Genomic DNA, 18156 nt, shown 5'->3' on the forward strand with positions numbered 1-18156 from the left:
GTTGTCCTGTCCCGCCCCGGGCCTGGCCGCGGGGGCTGCGGCGGCGCGGGCACCTGACCTTGGCTGGGAACCGCGTCCCTGCCCACCCCCTTCCGGCCTGTGCCGACTTTCCCCCATTCCAGTCCCTCGGCGACGACAGAGAAGGAAACTTTGTTTCTGCGGATGGAGCGCCTCGGCTCCCAACGCGGTGGGAACACACGCGCAGAACAAGCACGAGACACACACAGATACCCGACGCACACACGCACACGCGACATCCACAGACATGCGGGGCCAAGACACGCCGGCACAGAAACACACACAGATACATAAGCACACAAACAACACACACAACTGCAGCCACCCTGGCAAACTTAACACTCGGTCCTCCTGTCACAGACATTGTATGTGTGTCTGTTTCTGCGTGTGTGTATCTGTGTTCAGTAGTCTCTACTAACCCGCAGAGGATACGTTCCCATACCCCGGTAGATGTCTGAAATCAGGGATAGTCCCAAACCCTATATGTACTATGCACGGATTTGTTTTTCTTTCTTTTTTTTTAAGTCGCAGTCTCACTCTGTGGCCCAGGCTGGAGTGCAGTGGCACACTCACAGCCACTGCAGACTCAACCTGTTTGGCTCAGGCAATCCTTCTGCCTCAGCCTTCCAAGTAGCTGGAACTCCAGATACGCTACCACGCTCTGCTAACTTTCTGATGTATTGTAGAGATGAGATCTTGCCAAGTTGGCCAGGCTGGTCTCGAACCCCTGAGCTCAGGCAGTCCTCTTGCCTTGGCCTCCCAAAGTGCTGGGATTACAGGCTTGAACCACAGCACCCAGCCAGGAATTTATTTTTCTTCTTTGCAGTTGGTACTGCTTGGCAACTTCAGCATAAGATTTTTTTTTCTTTTCTTATTAAGTGGAGAATTTTCCCCTTTTCACTTAGAGGAAACTCTCGAGGGCTTCTCTTTTGCATATCCAAATTGCAGGCCTGGAGCCGTTATGCCCCTAAAATAAGGATGACTTGAGCGCAAGCACTGTGATCCCACAACAGTAGATCTGGTAACTAAGTGACTAACAGGCAGGTAGCTGGTTGAGTAGTGGACACAGCGTGGAAATGCTGGACAGAGGGAGGAGGGACAGAGCAGGACACAGAGAGATGTCTTTGCACTACTCAGAAGGATGCATGATTTAAAACGTATGAATTGTTTACGTCTGGAATTTTCCACTGAATATTGTTGGACCATGGTTGACCGAGGATAACTGAAACCTCAGAAAATGAAACCGTGGATAACGGGGGACTGCTCTATGTTGTATGGCTGTGTGTGTTGTGTACCTCTGTATGTTTGCACATCTGTGTCTCTTGTTTGTCTCTCTGTACTTGTGTGCAACTCTGTGTTTGTGTGCACTCAGCATATGCCTGCGTTACTAAACACCACCACCACATTGGGGAAGGAATGCAGTCCACCCCCAGAAACTCAGAAGCAGTTATTCAAGGCACTTATATACATTAACTCACTTACCCACAGAATTACACATGCTCAGTTTTCTACAAACACACTGGGAAATGCCTGTAAGTACACAAATGTACACATAAATTCATTCACTCATTCAACCAACAGTTATGGAGCCCCTACTGTGTGCCAGGCCATTCTGACACCTCAGGGGACAAAACAGACACAAACCTTGCCCTCCTGGAACTGACATCCTAGCAGGGAAGATAATGAACAAGGCACCATCGTCCAACGTGTCCCGTATGTTGGATGATGAGAAGAGCCAAAGAGGAAAAGCCAAGTAGGGAAGGAGCCAGAGATGATGGGGAGGCCCCAACTTAAAACAGGGTGGGCAGGCACAGAGGACTGAGGAGTGTCAGCTGAGCTACAAACATGAAGGAGGGAGGGCATGAGACATGCGGACCTTTGTGGAAACACTGTTCCATGGAACAGAGTGGATGGGTTCCAGGGCAGAAACAGTACTCCATGTGTGTGCTCCAGAAACACCGAGAGGCCAGTGCTGCAGGAGCAGAGTGAATGAGGCGAGGACAGGGAGAGGGTTTAGGTGGTGAACAAATGCTTCTGCATTTACTCACACTCACACCCACGGGGCCGTTTTCTTAAGTGCGTGTCTGTTAGGTGTCTGGTCCTGTGTGTCTGTGTGGATTGGTGTCTGTGTGGATTGGTGTGAGTGCGTCTGTGTTTGTGCATGTATGTGGACGTATGTGTGTCTGTGTACGTCCGTGTCTTGTGTCTGTGTGTCTATATGTATGTGTGTGAGGATGTGTGTCTCTATCTGGGTGTAAGAATGTATGTGGGGCTGTGTGTGTCTGTGTGTCTGTGTGTGGAGGGTTAGGGCTGAGGCCATGGGCCTGTCCTTGTGTTTGGAGATGGAGGCTTGTCTTAACGCATTGTTCTCCCTCTTCGAGCAAGTGTCTGTGTGGGCTGGACTGACCTCAGTCAGGCCAGGCATGGTGGGGCAGCCCGGCATGACCCCGGAGTCCTCCCTTCCTCTCTCTGACAGCAGACTCCTCCCTCATATGACTCCCCAGGCCTGAACAAGACATCCTCTTTTTCCTGTGAAGCGCATAACGCCAAGGGGGTCACCACATCCCGCACAGCTACCATCACAGGTAACAGGAAAGGGAACTGGGTGTTAGAGGATGGGGCTTGGGTCAAGGGTCAGTGTGCGGGACAGAGGGCAGGGCGGGGAACAAAGACTTTCTGGGATCACTCCCTCCCCTCATTTGTCTGCAGTGCTCCCCCAGAGACCCCGCAACCTCCACCTGGTTTCCCGCCAACCCACGGAGCTGGAGGTGGCTTGGACCCCAGGCCTGAGTGGCATCTACTCTCTCACCCACTGCACCCTGCAGGTGAGATCCCCCAGCTTGGCTCACCTTGCTCTCAGTCCTTCTTCCACCTACACTCATAAGCCCCCATCCTCTCCCCGGGAAGCTAGCCCTTCCGGGCCACTAGTGTGCTGAGAGGCAGTAGAGCCAGATATCCTGGGTTCGAATCCTGGCTTTACCACCTGCTGTCTGTGTGAGCTTAGGCAAATGGCTTACTCTCTTTGGGCCTCAGTTCTCTCATCCATAAAATGAACATAAAGGTAGTGCCTACCTGATAAGCTTGTGAGAATTCAATGAGGAGATACAAGTAACCAACTTAAGATAGTATCTGGAACATAGGAAACATAAGCAAAGTGTCATATGATGTTAACTGTTTTAATTGGGTTTTGTATTAGTGATATTAACTCTAGCTAGAGTGGGATCCCTGAGACAGTGGGGCCTGGAGCCAATCACTGGGTACCCACAACCCTCTGTGTCTCCCCTCCCAGCCCTGACCACTCTGGATCGTCTGAGGGTGGATCTGTCCCCCACTGAACTTTGAGCTCGGTGAGTGCAGGGCTGGTGTGGTCCCAGTCACCACCGACTCCTCATACAGGCCAGACATAGAGTAGGGAACATTTGCTAGAAGGATATATTACAACTGAGATGCGCCAGTCCCAGTTTCTGTCCTGAACTGCCCTACTCCTGAATAAGAAAACCAAAACCAGACACACAGATCTGTAAATCCAAGGCCCAGTTCTGGTCGGTCTGAAGTTCTCTGAGATCCAGAAGTTGGAAGGGAGGGTGGGACGATGTATGACGGGAGATGACCATGATGAAGAACAACCAACTTTTACTGAGTGTCAACTGGGTACCGAACTTGTGTTAAAGCTCTATGCACACTTCCTCGTGTGTCTGTGAAGGAAGGTATATGGATACACCCATTTTCCAGATGAAGAAACTAAGGTTCAGAGTCATTAAGCAACTTGCCCAAGATCACAGCCATGAAGTGGCAGAGGGGGATTCAAATCCTTGTCTCGCCAAACCCAAACCGTGAGACCACAGTTTAGAGCCAGTACTCGGTTAAACAGATGTTGTCTTTCTTATTCATATGTACCCTGGGCACAGCTTCATCCACTTGTCGTTTTAAACTTAGACAGTAGCAGCTGTTAATCTTCCCCTCACCCGCCCCAGAGAAGGGAAAGTGACCTGCCTCCCCCAACTACTCCCTCCATGACTAGAAGGATAAAGCTGAGATTCAATCCCAGAGGGCAGCGGGATTTGGGAGACCTCAAACGCCAGGTCAGGCGTCAGCCGTGCCCCCGCCCACGTCCATCAAATGTCCCCAGGAAAGCAGAAGTGTGTCCTCTTCCCTCTCCAGATCTCACTTCCTGCTGAGCATGGGCTGAGGCTAAAGGGTTCCAGCGGGAGGGTCACAGCCGTCCCAAGGAAAAGAGAAGTGGGAGTGGGCACGGGGACGCCGAGTGTCTGTGCCCATCTCCCCTCTGTCCTGGCAGAGGTTCCTCTTCCTCTGTCACTGTGGGTCAGAGAGCAGGCAGGAGGACAGCTTCATCCCCTCCTGCTACCCACCATCTTCCCCTGCCCCCAGGTCTCATGGTGATGCCCTTGCCCCACATGGGGGCTGTGTGACTTTGGACAGGTTGCTGAACCCCTCTGGGCCTCAGCTTCCTCATCTGTAAAATGAGAAAAGAAATGAACCCCATAGGGTGGTGGTGGTAAGTTACTGAGTTCACCCAGGAAAGTGCTGGACAGGGAGCTTGGCATATACTTGGCACTTGAGAAATGTGAGCTGTTGATATTATAACATGCAAACTAGTTTGCACACATCATATCATTAAACCTTATGGCAAGTAAGGACTGTGACGTCCTTTTTCCAGAGACAGAAACTGAGACTTATGGAAACTAAGATATTCACCCTAGGTCACACAGCAGGTAACATCCAACCCAGGACTTAGACCCAAGGAATCAAGCTTCAGAGCCCATACCCTTAGGTAATAAACTCCTTCCTGACACACTATGTGGTAGTGTGGTTGGGGTCTCCAAGGTGAAGGCGAAGCCCTGAGCAGCAGCCCTCCTGAGGTATATGGCTGTAAAGTTGTACGGTTGTGGTGGCCTTGTGGTTCCAAGTGGCAGGGCAGCACAGATGTGCATCCCAGTAATGGCCCTCTCCAACCTGATGGCGCCATTCCTGGGGACCAGGTAGGCGTGGGAGCCAGTACCCCTAGGCAGGGGTGTGCAGAGTTTGACACTTGTGCCCAGACCACCTCACACATGCATAAAATAATCATGACAAACATCCAGTATGCACAAGCAGTCTCCTACATGCTTACATGCCCCAATGCAATCACCCCTGCAAAGGGGGAGCCACGGTTATCCCATTTTACAGATGAGGAAACTGAGACATAGAGTAAGGGAATGGGAGAACCTGGGTCTGAGCCCCAAATTCAGCGTCTGTGCTCCACAGCACTAGGGCTACACTGCCTTTCTGGACAGATAAGAAGTATTGTTACTATTATTGATTTTGTTTGTTTGCTTTTGAGTTGAAGTCTCACTCTGTCATCCAGACTGGAGTGCAGTGGCACGCTCCTGGCCACCGCAACCTCGACCTGCTAGGCTCCGGCGAATCTTCTGAGTAGCTGGAACTACAGGTTTGTGTTACCACGCCCGGCTAATTTTTTGATTTATTGTAGAGATGAGGTCTCCCCAAGTTATCCAGGCAGGTCTCGAACCCGTGGGCTCAGGCAATTCACTCATCTCAGGCCCCAAAGCGCAGGATTACAGGTTGAGCCACTGAACCCGGCCATTATTGATGTTTTTACTGTTAGTGGAGCAAAGGCTTTGGAGGCAGGATGGGGTTCAGGTCCTAGCTCTATCAGTGACAAACCGGTGACCCTGGACAAGTGATTCCATCTCTCTGGGTCTCAGTGTTCTCATTTGTATAATGGGGATAATAAGCATAATATCTACCACAGTACAACAGAGTTGATGTGAGGGTCAAATGAGTTCAGATTTGCAAAGGGCTTAGAATGGTGTTCAGTAAATATAGGCTTAGAATAGTGCTCAGTAAATACTTTTTTTTTTCTTGAGACTGGGTCTCACTATATTGCCCAGGCTGATCTTGAACTCCTGGACTCAAGCAATCCTCATGCCTCAGCCTCCCAAAGTGCTGGGATTACAGATGTGAGCCAGTTTTTGTTTTTTTTTTAAATTAAGATAATACATGACATGCATCATCTTTGCTTTGCACACGTATTCACCCATTTAACCACCCTCCAAATCAAGACACAGACTCTTCCAGCCCCCAAGAAGTCTCCCTCACGCCCCAGAGATGACAACTCTTCTGACCTGTGTTGTAGGACTTTGCTTTTGCCAATGGCAAAAGTCATAGAAATGGGATCTCGGACTGGGTTTGGTGGCTCAGCCTGCAATCCCAGCACTTTGGGAGGCTGAGGCGAATGGATTGCCTGAGCCTGCGGGTTCAAGACCAGCCTGGGCAACTTGGTGAGACCTCATCTCTACAATAAATTTTTTTTAAAAATTAGCTGGGCATGGTGGTGCACACCTGTAGTTCTGGCGACTTGGAAGACTGAGGTGGAAGGATCACAGGTGCTTAGCAGGTCTACACTGGAATGGCTGTGACTGTGCCACTGCACTCCAGCCTGGGTGATGGAGTGAGACTCCAACTCAAAACAAAATAAATGGGATCTCACAGCATCATGCTTTTATTTATTACTGTCCTCTCACTATTCATCATGTCGATGCTAACATACACTGAGACTGTTTCAGGATTTGATCATTTGAGCCCCCATTTGCCCAATGAAGAAACTGAGGCTCAGAGAGGGAAAAAGAGTCTTTCCAGAGATGGTTTTTGCAAGTGGGGACACAGAAGACACAGTATGGTCTTCTTGCTTTAAAAATCCAAGTGCTCATGTCATACCAGCATGGAGCTGAAACACACACACCCTTGCAAAGTTGTGTAGTCACACCAGGACCGCCACAGTCACGGCTTGTGTGACTGCTTCGTGACTGCATGGTTGTCCTGTCCTCACTCCCACTCCCTTCCATCTCCCCAGGCTGTGCAGTCAGACGATGGGGTGGGCACCTGGCTGGGAGAGCCAGATCCCCCGGAGGAGCCCCTCAACTTGCAAGCATCCGTGCCCCCACACCAACTTCGGCTGGGCAGCCTCCATCCCCACACCCCTTACCACATACGTGTGGCATGTGCTAGCAACCAGGGTCCCTCATCCTGGACCCACTGGCTTCCCGTGGAGACGCCGGAGGGAGGTAAGAAGGGCTAAGGGGGGACGTCCTCACTGCCCCGCTGGATTTGCTTACCTTCGTGTCACCCCAGCATCTCCCCTCACCCCCTTACCCCACGTGGCCTCAGTATCCTTCCTGCCCAGTCCCTGACCCCTCAGTGCTGCCCACTGGCATTTCTCCCGGACCTTCTCTCCTCTGTGCTTCCGCTCATGGGAAGCCTGCACGAGTTGCCCACGCATGTGCCCTTCACACCCTGCCCCCACTTCCTGGGAACAGGGGAGGGGGTCAGGAAGAGGTGGGGGTGCCAGCTTCCCCTCTCCCCTGTCCTCCAGTGCCCCTGGGCCCCCCCGAGAATGTTAGTGCCGTGCGGAATGGGAGCCAGGCCTTCGTGCATTGGCAGGAGCCAAGGGCGCCCCTGCAGGGCACCCTGTTAGGGTACCGGCTGGCATATCGAGGCCAGGACACCCCTGAGGTGGGTACTGCTGACTGGGTTGGGGCAGAGCAACTGGGGGAGGAGGGAGGTGGGGAAGAGAAGGTGGCAGGACAGACACGGACAGTTGTGCAGGTTATGTAGTACACAATCGCAATGTGTCTCAGGGAGCACATTCTGGGGAGGTCAAGAGGGTCTGGGGGAGGAGGAGGGAATGGCTAGTTATGAACCACAGAAAAAACATTTCAGGAGACTCCTATATTTACCATGACAATTTTACAGCCCTATTGTCATATAGCATCTTGAGGAAGGGGTACCTTTTCCTAATTTGCACAAAGGCACTACTGCCTGGGCTAGCAACACCCTGAGGTGGAGAGACAGGATGGGAAAGGAAGTTAGAAGGGTTGGAGAGACGAAGGTGAGAGGATGGAGATAACAGATGAAGAGGAGCAGGAGGTGGGAGATGGGAGGCTGCGGGAAGAGGAAAGGGATCTGAGAAAGAGTTGCAGAGTTGAGGCCGAGGGTGAAGGCTTGAGAGTTAGAGGCCTGGGGTTCCACCCTGATGCCACTTCTGGGGCTCCCAGGTGCTCATGGATATAGGGCTAAAACGAGAGGTGACCCTGGAGCTGCGGGGAGATGGGCCTGTGCCCAACCTGACAGTGTGTGTGGCTGCCTACACCGCTGCTGGGGATGGGCCCTGGAGCCTCCCCGTGCCCTTGGAGCCCTGGCACCCAGGTAAGTCCAAAGTCATGCTCAACGCACTTTGACCTACCCACCAGGACCTCGTCTCTCCCTACACCCATGACTTGCTCCCTGTACCTTTCAGTGTTACCCCAGCCTAGTTCTGTTCCTACTCCAAGCCTTCCTGGGAACCTCCCTCACTCCTTCACCTGTGCCAGCCAGTCTTGCCCTCTCTGAGCACGTCTCTCCTCTATCCTTTCTCCTCACAGGGCAAGGACAGCCAGTTCACCAGCTGGGTAAGGGCTTTCTCACCCCCTCTCCTCCTTCCCCCACTCAACACCTGTGAAGGCCTTGTCACCACATGTGCTCTTGGCACATCTCTTTTATGTCTCTCAAACTCATCACTCTAACCTACTTCTTGGGTTTGTGTAGTCCTTGATGGAAGTGATTAGAATGTCCCAGAACACTATAGGTACTAAGTGAATGGAGAAGGATGGATGGATAGATGTATATATGGATGGATGGATGGATGGATGGATGGATGGATGGATGGATGGATGATGGATGGATAGGTGGGTGGGTAGATGGGTGGATGAATGGATAGACAGAGGGCTGGATGGGTGAGTCGATGAATGGATGGGTAGGTGGGTGGATAGAAGGAAGGAAGGAAGGATAAATAGAGGGCTGAATGGGTGAGTGAATGGATAGAAAAGTAAATAGGTGAGTAGATGGATGGGTAGGTGGGTTGATGAATGGATAGACAGATGGGCAAATGGGTGGATGAATGAATAGAGAGCTGGATGGATGAGTGGATGAACGGATGGGTAGGTGGTTAGGTGGATGGATGATTGGGTAGATGGGCAGATAGAAGGAAGGAAGGGTAGATGATGGATAGACAGAGGGTTGGATGGGTGAGTGGATGAACAGAAGGGTAGATAGGTGGGTAGATGGATGGATGGGGAATGGATGGATAGATAGGCAGGATTGGATGGATGAGTGGATGGATGGAAAGGTAAATAGGTGGTAGATGGATGGGTAGGTGGGTGTATGAATGGATAGAAGGCAAGTGGATGAATTGATAGGTAGATGGTTAGGTGGATGGGTGGTGAGTGGATGGATGGATGGGTAGATGGGTGGGTGGATAGATGGGTAGGTGGTGGATAGAAAGGAAGGGAGGGAAGGAGAGAGGAAAGAAGGAAAGAAGGGTGGATGAATTGATAGACAGAGGGCTGGATGGGTGAGTGGATGGATGGAAAGGTAAATAAATGAGTAGATGGATGGGTAGGTGTGTGGATGAATGGACAGATAGATGGGTGGGTGAACAGATACACAGAGGGCTGATGGGTGAATGGATGAATGGATGGGTAGATGGGTGGGTAGGTGGATGGATGGATGGATGGATGGATGGATGGATGGATGGATGAGTGAATGAGTGGATGAACAAATAGCGGATGAATGGATGGGTAGAGGGTTAGGTGGATGCATGGGTGAGTGGATAGATGGGTGAATGAGTAAGTGGATGGATGGTTGAATAGACAGATGAACAATGGATGGATGTGTATATGGAGGGGATGAGTGGGAGGGTGGGTTGATGGATGGATAGATAGATGGGTGGATGGGTATATGAACAGATAGAGGACTGGATGAGTGAGTGGATGAGTGGGTGGATGGACAGATAGACGGACAGATGGATGGACGGGTATATGGAGAGTGGGTGGGTCAATGGATGGATAGATAGATGGGTGGATGAGTGGATGGATAAATGGGTGGATGGATAGTGGGTGAATGGTTACATAAATGGACAGATGGATGGATGGATGGATTGATAAATGGATAAATGGATGAACAGATGGATGAATGGGTATCCTCCTCACATCTATCCCTCCCAAGCATTTCCCCAGCAATTCTTAAGCAATCTTCCTATGCCCATCATGCCCTCCTAGCATTACAGCCCACCTCTTGTAACTCAACCTGCCATCCTTAAATACTCCTCACATACCTTCTCACATTTCTTTGCATATCCTTTCCATGTTCACCCCACCCTTTCACATACATCCCATTATCTTTCCCCACACAGGCCTCCCAAGCTCACTGCACACACACACTTCTCATTCACAAACTCTGCATGCCTTTTACACACTCACCCTGCATTCTACATCGCAAACACTGAAGAACTTTCATCCCACAACTATCCCACACCCTACAACTCTCTCTGCACACTCTCCCCACACTCCTAAGATATCACTCCCTCACCCCCACCCACTCTAACCCAGCATACTCTGCGCACACTCACACCACACTGTGTGTACCTCAGCACATAACCGTTTTTCTTTTTTTTTCTTTTTTTTTTTTTTGAGTTGGAGTCTCACTCTGTCGCCCAGACTGGAGTGCAGTGGCTGCTCCCGGCCACCGCAGCCTCGACCTGCTGGGCTCCGGCGGTCCTTCCACCTCAGCCTTCCGAGTAGCTGGAACTACAGGCGCGCGCTACCACGCCCCGCTGATTTTTGGTTTATTGTAGAGATGAGGTCTCGCCAAGTTGCCCAGGTGGGTCTCGAACCCGCGGGCTCAGGCAATCCACTCACCTCAGCCTCCCAAAGGCACGGGATTACAGGCTGAGCCACCGAGCCCGGCTCATAACCGTTTTTCACTGCTTATACACTCTGCCCCACTCCTGCCAGTTTGCGCACCCTTTCCACGCATCCCACACTCCCCACGTGCCCTTCTCACATCTTGACATGCTCATGACACACCCTTCACTCTGAACTTGCAGTCTTAAAAATCATTGCTCCAGGCCGGGCATGGTGGCTCATGCCTACAATCCCAGCACTTTGGGAGGCTGAGGTGAGAGGATTGCCTGAGCCCACAGGTTTGAGACCAGCCTAGGCAACTCGGTGAGACCTTGTCTCAACGATAAATTTAGCCAAAAAATTAGCCAGGTGTGGAGACCTGTAGTTCCAGCTATTTGGAAGGCTGAGGTGGAAGAATAGCCTGAGCACAGCAGGTTGAGGCTGCCTTAGCCATTAGCATGCCACTGCCCTTCAGCTTGGGTGACATAGTGAAACTCTGATCTTCCCCACAGAAAAGTCATTGCTTAAGGCCAGGCATGGTGGCCCATAGTGCCAAGTGCAGTGTGGCTCCCACCTATAATCCCAACACACTGGGAGGCCAAGGTGGGACACTGAGCCCAGAAACTTGAAACCAGCCTGGGCAATATAGTGAGACCTCATCTCTCAAAAAATTAAAAAATTAGCCAGGCATGGTGGTGCACAGCTGTAGTCCCACCTACTCTGGAGGCTGAGGTGGGAAAATCACCTGACCCCAGGAGGCAAGGCTGTGATGAACCATGATTGTGCCACTGCCCTCAAGCCTGGGTGACAGAGTGAGATCCCCCAACTCAAAAAAAAAACAAAAAAACAAAACTGCTAACTCCTTGTATTAAAAACCCTTGAGTTTCTTTTCCGGCCTCTCTGGTCTCGGCCGCAGAAGCAAGATGACAAAGGGAACATCATCGTTTGGAAAGCGTCGCAATAAGACGCACACACTGTGCCTCCACTGTGACTTTAAGGCCTACCACCTTCAGAAGTCGACCTGTGGCAAATGTGGCTACCTTGCCAAGTGCAAGAGAAAGTATAACTGGAGTGCTAAAGTTAAAAGACGAAATACCACTGGGACTTGTCGGATGAGGCACCTAAAAATTGTATACCGCAGATTCAGACATGGATTCCATGAAGGAACAACACGTAAACCCAAGAGGGCAGCTGTTGCAGCATCCAGTTCTTAAGAATTTCAACAATTAGCCAGGCTCAGTAGCTCAGCCTGTAATCCCAGCGCTTTGGGAGGCTGAGGTGAGTGGATTGCCTGAGCCCGTGGGTTCCGAGACCTGCCTGGGCAACTTGGCAAGACCTCATCTCTACAATAGATCAAAAAATTAGCCGGGCGTGGTAGCGCGCACCTGTAGTTCCAGCTACTTGGAAGGCTGAGAAGGATCACCGTAGCCGAGCAGGTCGAGGCTGCGGTGGCTGGGAGCGTGCCACTGCACTCCAGTCTGGGCGACAGAGTGAGACTCCAACTCAAAAAAAAAAAAAAGAAATTTCAACAATTAGTCACACAATAAATGTTTTGGTTAAAAAGAAAAAAAAACCCTTGAATAATCCTCCCTCCTCACATACCCCAAACTCCTTCATAGCTACCCTGCAGTGTGTATGCTCACCATGCCTCTTTGCATATTTCTCTCACCCTCATTCCTTGCTTAATGAAAACTCTTCAAAGTCATTGCATAATTCTCAAAGATATTCCTTAGTCCTTTGTCCACCAGCCTCACGCCCCTGCGAGTACTCATGCACCAGCTTATGCTGCGTGTATCTCTTCCCACTCTCCCGCTTTCCACATCCAAGCCTACCCTCCTTGAACACAATCACAGTGATGTTCACACCTTTCTTACACACTCCTACGCTGCTTTTTTTTAAAGTTGGAGTCTGACTCTGTCGCTCAGGAGTGCAATGGCACCATCACAGCTCACTGCAGCCTCAACCTCCTGGGCTCGGGTGATCCTCCCACCTTAGCCTCCTGTGTAACTGGGACTACAGGTGCATGCCACCACACCCGGCTAACTTTTTGATTTTTTGTAGAGATGAGGTCTCACTATGTTGCCCAAACTGGTCTCAAACTCCTGGACTCAAACAATTCTCCTGCTTCAGCCTCCCAAAGTGCCGAGATTATAAGCACGGGCCACTGCACCCAGCGCTACACTACTTGAGTTTACCCACACCCATCTCCTGTTCACTGAGCCCTCCTTGCACACTCATGACCCGTTCCATACGTGTCTCCCTCCCATCCCACACTCATCGCACCCTCCTCAAATATCCATCTCACTCTTGACTCACCATCTTATGGTTTCATGATCCTTCTGCTTGAACACACACTCAGATCACATCCATTGCATGGCCTGTCCAGCCCAGCCCAGTCTCCTCTGAACACCCATCACACACCTCATCAAGGATGTCCATGACTTTGTCCATGCCGCCTGCCTCCCTCCCACATCACCCCCTTGGGTCCCAGGGAGCTGAATCCAGACCCTCAGCCATGACCTGTCCCCCACACCCCCTGACAGTGAGTGAACCCCCAGCTCCTGCCTTCTCATGGCCCTGGTGGTATGTACTGCTGGGAGCAGTTGTGGCCGCTGCCTGTGTCCTCGTCTTGGCCCTATTCCTTGTCCATCGGCGGAAAAAGGAGACTCGTTATGGGTGAGTTGGAACTACATTAGGAGGCTTATGTGGACTGGAGGCAGGGAGACCAGTGAGAAGGCTGGTGCAGGAGGAGGGAGGACCAAGAATCGGAATGAGGGCAAGGTCTGGGGGATGAATGGAAGGCAGAAGGTAGCTGTCCAAAACATGCTTAGCAAATGCTGGAGGAGGAGCAGGCAGGACTTGAGGCTGGGATAATGCTTACTTAACCACAGGTGGAAGGAGTGGGTATCCACGTGGCTTTTCCCTGCCCTCACTTTCTTCCCATCTCCCCAGAGAAGTGTTTGAGCCAACAATGGAAAGAGGAGAACTGGTCGTCAGGTACCGTGTGCGCAAATCTTACAGTCGCCGGACCACTGAAGCCACCTGTAAGTGAACCCTAAGCCTCCCTGCCCTGGTCTGGGGCTAAAGAGTAGAGAGAGGCTGGCCTGTGGGCTTCTGTAGATGCATGAACCAAATGTTTCTGGAGGCCATGGGATGCTAGAATGTGAGAATCCCCTAGTAACAACGGGATTGTAGGCCAGGCACAATGGCTCACACCTGTAATCCCAGCACTTTTGGAGGCTGAGGTGGGAGGATCACTAGAGCCCAGGAGTTTGAGACCATCTTGGGCAACATAGAGAGATTGCATCTCTATTTTTTAAAAAATCGGCTGTACTGGGTGACTCAACCTGTAATCCCAGCACTTTGGGAAAGGCCGAGGCAAGTGGATTGCCTGAGCTCATGGGTTTGAGACCAGCCTGGGCAACTTGGCGAGACCTCGACTCTACAATAAATAAAAAATTAGCTGGGCATGGTAGTGCACACTCTGTGGTTCTGGCTACTTGGAAGGCTGAGGCAGAAGGATTGCCTGAGCCCAACAGGCTGAGGCTGTGGAGGCTGTGAGCAAGCCACTGCACTCCAGCCTGGGCAACAGAATGAGACTCCATCTCAAAAAAAAAAAAAAAAAAAAATCCAATTGAACAGCTGAGATTTGAAAACAGGCAGTTTTGTTTTGAATCCCCTATCATTAACTGTCATACTGCCTCCTGGAATTATAGAATGTTAGGGCAGGGTTGATGGCTCACTCCTATAATCCCAGCACCCTGGGATGATGAGGCGAGAGGATTGCTTGAGCCCAGGAGTTGGAGACCAGGCTGGACAACATAAAGCGAGCTCATCTCTACAAAAAAATAAAAAATAAAAAAATTAGCTAGGTGTGGTGGCACATGCCTGTAGTCCCAGCTTCTCAGGAGGCTGAGGTGGAAGATTCACCTGAGCCCAGGAGGTCTAGGCTGCAGTGAGCCATGATTGTGCCACTGCACTCCAGCCTGGGTGATAGAGTGAGATCCTGACTCAAAAAACAACTGCAAGCCAGGCTCGGTGGCTCAGCCTACAATCCCGTGCCTTTGGGAGGTTGAGGTGAGTGGATTGATTGAGCCCGCGGGTTCGAGACCCGCCTGGGCAACGAGACCTCATCTCTACAATAAATAAAAAACCAGGCAGGTGTGGTAGTGCACGCCTGTAGTTCCGGCTATTCGGAAGGCCGAGGCGGAAGGGTCGCCGGAGCCCAGCAGGTCGAGGCTGCGGTGGCCGGGAGCAGCCACTGCACTCCAGTCTGGGCAACAGAGTGAGACTCCAACTCAAAAAAAAAACAACAACAACAAAAGAAAACAACTGCAACAAAAAACAAACAAGCAAACAAAAAACACAGAATTTTAGAGAGAAAAATCAGTCTTGTCCTGAAAAATTATAGGCTCAATACTATATATATTATATCACCCTTATAATTTTGAAAATCATAAAATCTTAGAGTTACAGACTCTTTGTTAGAGGACTAGAGAGTTATGGAGGATCCCAGCTAAGGAGGGACCTCAGAGAACCAGTTGAATCTCCTCATTCCAGTTGGGGAAACTGAAAAACAGAAAGAAAAAGGGTAGAGCACATGGCAAGAAGGCTGCTGGGGCCCCCGTGGGATGTTTGGAAAGGGCTGGGGAAGACATTTATTTAAGAGGAACAGCAGAAGCAATGAGGTTGCGGTGATTTAACAGAGTAACATACAGCAGCAGTTCTAAAGTGTGAGCCCAGTCCCCTGGGGGCCCTGAGGCCTTTGCAGGGGGTCCAGAAGGTCAAACCTATTTTCATAATAATTCCAAGACCTTATTTGCCCTTTTGAGCTTTCATTCTCTCACAAGCCTTCAGTGGAGTTTTCCAGACTTCATCAATCACTCTGATGGGCTACAGAACATGTGTTTGTGTATTCTTATGTTTTATTTTGTTGTTGTTGTTGTTATTGAGTTGGAGTCTCACTCCATCGCCCAGGCTGGAGTGCAGTGGCATGCTGACAGCCACCGCAGCCTCAACCTGCTGGGCTTTGGAGATCCTTCCACTTCAGCCCTTCCAAGTAACCAGAACTACAGGTGTGCGCTACCACACCCAGCTAACTTTTTGATTTATTGTAGAGATGAGGTCTCGCCAAGTTGCCAAGGCTGTTCTCAAACCCGTGGGCTCAGGCAATCTCCTCACCTCGGCCTCCCAAAGTACCCGGATTACAGACTTGAGCCTCTGCACCCGGCCTATTCTTGTTTTTTAATTCTGAGTACAGTATACACATATATATCTCCACATGAACAAAAGTTCTTTGTAGTTCTCAATAATTTCAACAATGTAAAGGGGTCCTAGGTCAGGCTCATGCCTATAATCCCAGCATTTTGGGCTGCCAAGGTGGGAGGATTGCTTGAGCCCAGGAGTGCAAGACCAGCCTGGGCAATATAGTGACTTCATCTCTACAAAAAATCCAGAAATTAGCCAGGCATGGTGGCGCACGCCTATAATCCCAGCTGCTCAGGAGGCTGAGGCAGAAGGATCGCCAGAGCCCAGGAGGTCAAGGCTACAGTGAGCTGTGATTGCACCACTGCATTCCAACCTGGGTGACAGAATGAGACCCCCGACTCATTAAAAAAAAAAGGAGCAGGTCCTGAGGTCAATTCATTTGAGAACTGTTACTATAATGCAGTGAAAATGAATAAATTACACCCAGTGACAACTAAATTGCCACTACCTCATGGATGTAATGTTGAGTGAAAAAAGATCAGACACAAAAGAGAGCATACTACTATGTGATTCCATTTTTAGAACATTTCAAAACAGAGAAAATGAATCTATTGTAAGGAGAGTCAAGAAAGTGACTACGCCTAGGAGGACAGGTCTTGTCTTGTTCTTGACCTAGGTGCTAGTTACACAGTTGTGTTTGGTTTGTGAAAATCTATTGAGCTGCTTATTTAGAATTTGTGAAGATTATACTTCAATAAAAAGTATTTTTTGGCTGGGTGCGGTGGCTCACAACTATAATTCCAGCACTTGGGAGACTGAGGTGAGAGGATAGCCTGAGTCTATAGGTTTGAGACCAGCCTGGGCAACTTGGCAGATCTCATCTCTACAATAAATCAAGAAAAATTAACTGGACATGGTGACCACATGCCTGTAGTTCCAGCTACTTGTAAGGCTGAGATGGAAGGATCGCGTGAGTCCAGCAGGTTGAGGCTGTGGTGGCCGTGAGTGTGACACTGCTCTCCAGACTGGGTGACAGAGTGAGACTCCTACTCAGAAAAAAGTATTTTTAATAATTGGGGTCAGGCGCGATGGCTCACACCTGTAATCCCAGCACTTTGAGAGTCCGAGGTGGGTGGATTGCCTAAGCCTAGGAGTTTGAGACCAGTCTGGGCAACATAGTGAAAACTTGTCTCTAAAAAAAAAAAAATTAGCATGGTGGCTCACCTATAGTCCCAGCTACTTGGGATGCTGAGGTAGAAGGATCGCCTGAGCCCAGGAGGTTGAGGCTGCCATGAGTTGTGATTGCACCACTGCATTCCAGCCTGGGTGACAGTGTAAGACCTCGACTCAAAAAAAAAAAAAGAAAAGAAAAGATAAAACCTGGTACAGCAGGCTTCTTACTTGTTAGGGTGACTACTGGCACAAGATTGTGGCCAGACTTTAACCTTCTAGTTGCTGTTTTGAGGGAAGGTTTGGGGTCCAGCAGAGGAACCAGGGTAGAGGCGGTAGGGTGCCCGGGGCAGTAGCTAATTTGGAGCCAATACAGAAATTTGTATTTCAACCATGAGTCTCTCCCTACTGGTGAGTGTCACCTGAATATCAGCCCTGCTCCATGGTTCTGTCCATCCCCTCCCTGAATGCAGTGAACAGTCTGGGCATCAGTGAAGAGCTGAAGGAGAAGCTGCGGGACGTGATGGTGGACCGACATAAGGTGGCCCTGGGGAAGACCCTGGGAGAAGGTGAGTCCCCCAGGCATACACACATGAACCCTGAGATCCTTCACTTCCTCACCCCCATGAAACTATAGGAAATATAACCCCTACAGGGCCACTGAGGTCTGTATCTCCCTCTGGCCCTCCACAGGAGAATTTGGAGCTGTGATGGAGGGCCAGCTCAACCAGGATGACTCCATCCTCAAGGTGGCTGTGAAGACGATGAAGAGTAAGTCTGTGCATGCACGGCACCCCCCAATCCCTAACTCCCGACCCTTCCCTATGCCCCTGAGGAGGCGGGAGAGCAGAAAAGTTCATGGCAAATGAGCCATAGCAAAGAACTTCAGTGTTTCCAGATGGGAAATGGAGCCCATGCCAGGTACTTCAACAGAAGGAATTGAATATGGGGAGATAACTACAAAGGTGGGAGAAGGACTGAAGGAAGAACTGGTGGGCAGTGAGGCCACCTGGAGATCAGC

The 18156-nt window shown here is 50.5% G+C and overlaps 2 protein-coding genes and 1 pseudogene across 3 annotated transcripts in view; all 3 read left to right on the plus strand.

Moving 5' to 3' along the window:
* The window catches only part of AXL (AXL receptor tyrosine kinase), a 34626-nt gene that overhangs the window by 6289 nt on the left and 10181 nt on the right, over positions 1-18156 (plus strand). The window contains exons 5-14 of one of the 2 annotated variants that reach the window (XM_008047973.2): positions 2523-2603; positions 2728-2843; positions 6893-7103; positions 7412-7551; positions 8094-8244; positions 8460-8486; positions 13301-13433; positions 13710-13801; positions 17609-17704; positions 17829-17906. In XM_008047973.2, the coding sequence (XP_008046164.1) occupies positions 2523-2603; positions 2728-2843; positions 6893-7103; positions 7412-7551; positions 8094-8244; positions 8460-8486; positions 13301-13433; positions 13710-13801; positions 17609-17704; positions 17829-17906 (1125 nt within the window). The remainder of the gene's footprint in view (positions 1-2522; positions 2604-2727; positions 2844-6892; positions 7104-7411; positions 7552-8093; positions 8245-8459; positions 8487-13300; positions 13434-13709; positions 13802-17608; positions 17705-17828; positions 17907-18156) is intronic. The other variant, XM_008047974.2, reaches the window with a different exon arrangement.
* Positions 11681-11971, plus strand: LOC110594659 (annotated as a pseudogene).
* HNRNPUL1 (heterogeneous nuclear ribonucleoprotein U like 1) overlaps positions 15498-18156 on the plus strand; it is a 60744-nt gene continuing 58085 nt past the window's right edge. The window contains exon 1 of the mRNA XM_021707518.1: positions 15498-15524. The gene's annotated coding sequence lies outside the window, so the exon portion shown is untranslated. The remainder of the gene's footprint in view (positions 15525-18156) is intronic.

This window comes from Carlito syrichta, unplaced genomic scaffold (genome assembly GCF_000164805.1).
Source record: "Carlito syrichta isolate Samal-C Ts95f unplaced genomic scaffold, Tarsius_syrichta-2.0.1 Scaffold119893, whole genome shotgun sequence".
NCBI classification, from domain to species: Eukaryota; Metazoa; Chordata; class Mammalia; order Primates; family Tarsiidae; genus Carlito; species Carlito syrichta.